Genomic DNA, 6398 nt, shown 5'->3' on the forward strand with positions numbered 1-6398 from the left:
TTGAGAATTTAAGTTTACATATTGTACGAAATAATCTTTGACTTCCTCACTACCAATATATATGTGGTTTCTGCAAAGTTACAGAAACAGCCATAACATATGCTAAAAAAATAATTTTCAGTACCACTCATGGAAACTAATCTTAGAGAATTGTTTTATCTTCCATTTCTTGTGTATGTGAATCTAAACCTAACCTATTTTTCAGATATATAATAGGTTCATGATTCTGTCCCAAAGTGTAAAATCAGTATTTAGTATCATGAGTCCCAGCTAAATGCCGCACTAATTCATTTGATGACATTGTGATATTACAATGCAGGTGGTGTCAAAGATGTCAGTCTGGGAGTTCACAGTCTGAAGTACGCAAACACTGGCTGTACCCCATCCCTACCCCAAAAGAAAGTAAGAGAGGCTTTTGTAGGTTGCAAATCCTGTCTGGTTTATTTATAAAGCAATAAATATTAGAAGCACAAATAAATTGGACGTGTGTAAACAAACTGTACAATGATTGATGAGAGATGATGGAGGGTGGGTCAGGAGACTCCAAGAAGCATAATACCGTCATCTTGAATAGAAAGTAGACTAAGAGAAAAGGCACCTCAGAAGCATTTGCGGTGGACGATGGATGGGCCTGCCTCATCGTACTCTTGCTTGCTGATCCACATCTGCTGGAAGGTGGACAGAGAGGCCAGGATGGAGCCCCCGATCCACACAGAGTACTTGCGCTCAGGGGGAGCGATGATCTGTGGAAAGATAACGAAAACTTCCAGGAAACTCTGAAGCAACAGAGCAAGCCACATGTTGAGGAGACTAAAAAAAAAAATTAGATATTAATTCACTGTCATGTAAGATACTTCATATCACAAATTAATATGGCCAAGTCAAGTTTGAAGCTTTTTCCTCTACTTCATTATTTCTGTTATCAAGGACTTTACAAAATAGAATTTCACACTTCTCTGAACTCAAAGATAATGTGGCAAAAAGCTAAATTTCTCACTTCTCTGAACTCAAGTGTGATGTGGCAACAAGCTCAAAGCCCCAAAGTTGGGGAGTTTTTTTCTTCTTCAAAGATTGCTTTTCATCCACTGATTGAAAGCATTTTTAAAGTTTCATATCTTGGGAAAAGTGCTAGAAAAATCAGGAAAAAAAGTGCTAGAGAAGCTAAAACGTAAAGTTTTTAGTAGACAGGAAACTAAGTGTGAGGGCAAAGGAGTTAGGAACATGTTCTTCTTGGAAAACCAAGACCTACTTTGGCTCCCCCAGGCACAGAAGTTCTTTACCTTAATCTTCATGGTACTGGGGGCCAGGGCTGTGATTTCCTTCTGCATGCGATCAGCAATCCCAGGGTACATGGTGGTTCCTCCAGATAAGACATTGTTGGCATACAGGTCCTTGCGAATGTCAATGTCACACTTCATGATGCTATTATAAGTTGTTTCATGGATGCCAGCAGATTCCATACCTAGGAACACATTAAAAAAAAAAAATCACTGTGCACTTAGGCCAGAAAGCCCGGGTAGAGGGGTGAGAACAGGACTCCTCTGTATTGGTAAATTGTCTCCATTTGTCTCTGAAACATGTTCCTTCATAAGATACACTGAAGGCATTTGTGGAACAGGTGTCTCTAAAAGTGCTCACAGTCCACAACAGACTGCCAAGAAACAAACAATTGTATTTAGCACCTGTTTGGAGTGAACACTTGCTGTATCCACCAGATGTATGGAGTTGTATTGGTATTGGATAAGACACACATTTAAGTTAAATTCATATAAGTTTTATTTATGGACTAAAGATCCTCAGAAGCTTCCTTTTGTAAATAATTCCTTAGGTAAGATGCTTGGTGACATATAAATGTCACTCCAGTTATTACTATGAGTGCAATTATTGTTGCATTTAACAATGATTAACTTAAAAGGAAAATCCAGCTATTTGGTAATGGAGCTTATTGGACTCAGTCAGCACCCTTGAGTAATCGCCCCTTTCCTGCAGATATGGATTACTCGGTTACTACTCTGTCTCATCCTTTCTTTTGAGATAAAGTCAGTGTGTCATTCTTTATCATTTCATTGCAATAGAATCCTGATGGCTGTCCCTTTATAAGCCATCAGAACCTGAGACTGAGCTGTGTGGGACTCCAAGCTATGACTTCTTTTAACTCAAGGGCCCCCTAATCCTTCTTTATCATAATAGACTTTACTTTGGGACCTCTCAAGATTTCCAGGCAAAAGCTATACCTCTGCACTAGACCCTACTACTCACCAATGAAGGAGGGCTGAAAAAGTGTCTCAGGGCAGCGGAAGCGCTCGTTGCCAATAGTGATGACTTGGCCATCAGGTAGTTCATAGCTCTTCTCCAGGGAGGATGAAGAAGCTGCTGTGGCCATCTCATTCTCAAAATCCAGAGCAACATAGCACAGCTTCTCTTTAATGTCACGGACAATTTCACGTTCAGCTGCAGAAATAAAGGGTATCCCAGTCAAGCTCTGAAGAATGAAGTCAGCTGTGGGGGGTAGGTGACTCACTGGCGAAGGGAAAAAGCAAACACGTGCTGTAGCACATGAGATGCACAGACTCACCAGTGGTGACAAAGGAGTAGCCACGCTCTGTGAGGATCTTCATGAGATAGTCGGTGAGATCCCGACCTGCTAGATCCAGACGCATGATGGCATGGGGCAAAGCATAGCCCTCATAGATGGGGACATTGTGAGTTACACCATCCCCAGAGTCCAGAACAATGCCTGTCAGTGAAGGTAGACAAGAACAAGGTAAATTCCTGGCAACACCACTGCTTTTAGCCATGTCAGAGCCTATGTCCAACCGTGGCTAAGATAAACTAGCACTGGGCATGGATCCAGATCAGATTGGATCCCTTGCACATGAAGAATAAAAATGAGCACAATGAGTGCTAAATCTGAAGCCAGCCATAGCTCATCCTTTTAAAGATTGTAGTAAAAAAATTTCCCCAGGACACTTTCAAATGACCACCCCTTTTATCAGCATTAGCACATTATGTAGCATCCAGGCGTGTTTCTCTTTCCTCCCATCTAACTTACATGTGTTTCTCTCTCTTCTGACTCAGACCCTGTGGGGAATGTGGATTCTCCTTGCTAATGTTTGCCCAGGGGCTGGGATGCTAGGAACACATACCAGTGACTTCTGTGTTCCAGGTTGATACATCATTTGGAACCTTATCATGTGACACCACATAGTTTCAACTCTTAGAAATACATGTGCTCTAAAACTAACCTCTGGGAACTATGGTTTCCTTTCTCTCTTAGCACCCACACCTTCCCATGGAGTATGAGAGAAAGGATCATTTCAAGTGGGGAAACTGATTCACAGCCAGGTCGATGACTTGGGAATGTGATTAATCAGTGACTGTCCCCAGAGCCCAAATATACCTGTGGTACGGCCCGAAGCATATAGGGACAGCACTGCCTGGATGGCCACATACATGGCAGGGACATTGAAAGTCTCAAACATGATCTGGGTCATCTTCTCACGGTTGGCCTTGGGGTTCAGAGGGGCCTCAGTGAGCAGAGTGGGGTGCTCCTCAGGGGCCACACGTAGCTCATTGTAGAAGGTATGGTGCCAGATCTTCTCCATATCATCCCAGTTGGTGATGATGCCATGCTCAATGGGGTATTTGAGAGTCAGGATACCTCGTTTGCTCTGGGCCTCATCACCTACATAGGAATCCTTCTGACCCATACCCACCATAACACCCTATAAGAAGAAAAAGATGGGAAGATCAAGATTCCGCCACATCAGGAATATAATTGATGCCTTATAAATTTATATCTAATTGCCCAAGTCAATGAGTACCTCATAAAGACCAGAAGTAACAAACAATAGCATTTTACCCCAATTTAGAAATATCACATAAAATCAATCTAGTATCTTTTTCTCAGCTACACCCCCCCCAAAAAAAATCACAGTATAATTTTATTGTTTAGAATATAACTGGGGGACGGGAACAATACTCATTCACTGAAGTAGAGCCTCACCTCATTTTAAAAATACCATAATGACTTCATTAAATTATTTAGCTCATCACCCGTGTCAACTAGAATATAAATGACTGCATTGTGAAATGCCTGAATTAATGACACATTGTATTTCTCCTAAGAAAAGATTTTGACATCCATCAAGTGAACATGAAGAGATGCGCTGGTATGCCAGTGAAATCCAGCCTGCCTACAGCTGTCCTGGGCTCCTCACTCAGCAGCTCCGAGGAGTACAGCCCTCCTCTCTGGCAGCCTGTCTGGCCAGGCATGTGGCAAAGCCAGAGGGTGGCATTTCTCTTAATAAACAAGGTGGTATGTCACTATCACCATGGCACTTACTGACTGTCACGTCTGGCTTCTAAAAATGCAACAGCCAGGAAGCAGATAGATTACATCTTTTGGGAGCTCTGTAAGCTGGCTGTGAACAAGAGGGAGGAATGTGGCTTGGCTCCTGGTCGGTTGAGAGAAGTTATATTAATTATATTTTAAACAGGACTGAAAAGAGAGGTCAAGGAGAAAAGTGAAGTGCACAAAAGATAGAGAAGACGCTGAGGGCTGAAAATGCAGGTCGGGAGTAGAGAGAGAGAAGCTGCTGCCTTTTCAAAGGAGTCGGACTTTTGGAGAGTTGTGTGTGTGCCTGAAGTGAACAGGAGAATGCGCATTTCACACCCTCCTTCAGTGGGGGTGGGGCGCGGGGGACGGTGAGAGTTGCTTGTCTTGGCTTGGATTGGACGCCCAATCTTTTCCTCATTTGACCTAAAGAGTTCACGGAACAGGAGGCTCAGGTGAGGCACTTTAACTGCTGGGTTGGGGAGGTGGCAGGAAGGGGTGTGGGGAGGGGCTGGGCTGCTCCCCAGGACCACAGGCGTGGCTGGAAAGTTTACCTGGTGACGCGGGCGGCCCACGATGGAAGGGAAGACTGCGCGGGGCGCGTCGTCGCCCGCAAAGCCGGCCTTCACCAGCCCGGAGCCGTTGTCGCACACCAGGGCGGTGGTCTCCTCGTCGTCGCACATCTCGGCACAACTTCAGCGGGGTCTGCAGGCCGAGGACAGTGGGGTGGCCCAGGCTCAGTGCCTACAAAGCTGGCCTTCTCCGCATCCCGGGAGGAGGGGACAGAGCAGAGCGGGGCTTGGAGGGGTGACACCTGCCACCTCCCGTCCCCTCACGGCAGAAAAAGAAGGGGTGGGAGGACACAGCGGGGGTTGGGGGTAGGAGTGCGGAGAGAAGAGGAGAGGAAGCACCCAGGGTCCCCGGCCGGGAGGCTCGCCCTCTGTCCCGGGTGCAAGGAGGGACAGTCCCTTCTTGCCAGGTTCTCCCCAGCCCTTTACATTTTCGTCTTTTCACAAACTGAGAACCCACTTCGGCCCCATCAACACCCCCATTCATGCCCGTACCCCAGCTGGAGGAAAAAGCTTAAGAGAGCAGGGACCCCCCAACCTGCGCGCCCCTCTCCAGTGACTTTCCAGGGCAGAAGAAGTTAGAATCAAATCGAAGTTTGGTCTCTTTTTTAAAAAGTGCCGGAGAGGAGGGAGCGCGGGCTGAGAGGGAGGACTGGGCCGCCGGCCTGGGTCCGGGCGCCGGGGTGCGGGAGGGGGGGTGGGGGGGCGGGTTGGCGGGGGCGGCCGCGCTGACTCACCGTCGGCGCGTCGGGCTCGGCTCCGGCAGCGGCAGGCGCTGGGTGTCCGGCGCGGGGCGCGCTGCTTTATAGCGCGCTGATGGACGGAGCCAGTTGCAGCGGCCGGGGGCAGGGGTGGGGGGCCCGGTCGGCCACCTTGCCTTATTTGGTCGCCTTCGTACCACTGAGGAGCGCCGAGGCCATTCATGGAGCCAAGGGCAGGGGAGAGGATCAGCCAGGGGGGCCCCCAGACCATGTAAGGAAGGGGAGGGGGCAACAAGGGGATAGCCAAATAGGGAGCTAGGGAGGGGCAGGCCGTGAAGGGTCAGGGGCAGGGGAAGACTAAGTGCCGCCAGCCCATCGCTCCCCCTTCCGAGGTGGGGGTGATCCCTGGGTGTGTTGTGGCTGGTTCCTCCCAGGCCCCGCCAGCCTAAGAGACAATAAGCCACGTAGAAGCAAGAAGGCTTGGCACCCTGCCTTCTGCTGCGGGGTCCTGACAGCTGGACCGGTGCAGCACAAGAGCGACAGCTGCTTCTCATCTTCCAGGACTGGGAGCTGGATGAGCAGAGCCCTGGGAGTCCTCATGGGCCCAAATGGCACCACAGCAGCACACCTGGGACGGGTCACCCTTCTGGTCTAGTCCCCACCAGCCTGGATGACTTGACTCCGGGAGCTGGAGCAGAAAGTTGGGATTAACCAAGGCCACCTTTTTCCCCAACCCAGGCACGGCTCAGCTCTGGTCAGAGAAAAGGCTAAGGAGAGCAGTCGAGAGAGCCT

At 48.3% G+C, this 6398-nt stretch overlaps 1 protein-coding gene across 1 annotated transcript; it reads right to left on the bottom strand.

Annotated features, from left to right (window-relative positions):
* Positions 1 to 413: 413 nt before the first annotated feature.
* On the bottom strand, positions 414 to 5726 carry ACTC1 (actin alpha cardiac muscle 1). The gene is made up of 7 exons (XM_090270382.1): positions 5643 to 5726; positions 4891 to 5041; positions 3401 to 3725; positions 2576 to 2737; positions 2260 to 2451; positions 1281 to 1462; positions 414 to 743 (listed from the first exon to the last, which is right to left on the bottom strand). The coding sequence occupies exons 2-7, from the start codon at positions 5017 to 5019 to the stop codon at positions 600 to 602; spliced, it is 1134 nt and encodes a 377-aa protein (XP_090126508.1). The 5' UTR covers positions 5020 to 5041; positions 5643 to 5726; the 3' UTR covers positions 414 to 599.
* Between the last annotated feature and the right edge of the window lie 672 nt (positions 5727 to 6398).

Source organism: Furipterus horrens, unplaced genomic scaffold (assembly GCF_987537825.1).
Source record: "Furipterus horrens unplaced genomic scaffold, mFurHor1.1.pri manual_scaffold_3, whole genome shotgun sequence".
Classification (NCBI taxonomy): domain Eukaryota; kingdom Metazoa; phylum Chordata; class Mammalia; order Chiroptera; family Furipteridae; genus Furipterus; species Furipterus horrens.

Bases quoted from the DNA above. Each gene is read 5' to 3' on its own strand.
- ACTC1 (XM_090270382.1), bottom strand. From the start codon at position 5,019: ATGTGCGACGACGAGGAGACCACCGCCCTGGTGTGCGACAACGGCTCC. The intron at 3,726-4,890 runs GTAAACTTTCCA...TTCTTCTTATAG, and splicing joins TGGGCCGCCCGCGTCACCAG to GGTGTTATGGTGGGTATGGG. The intron at 744-1,280 runs GTAAAGAACTTC...ATCTTTCCACAG, and splicing joins CCAGTACCATGAAGATTAAG to ATCATCGCTCCCCCTGAGCG.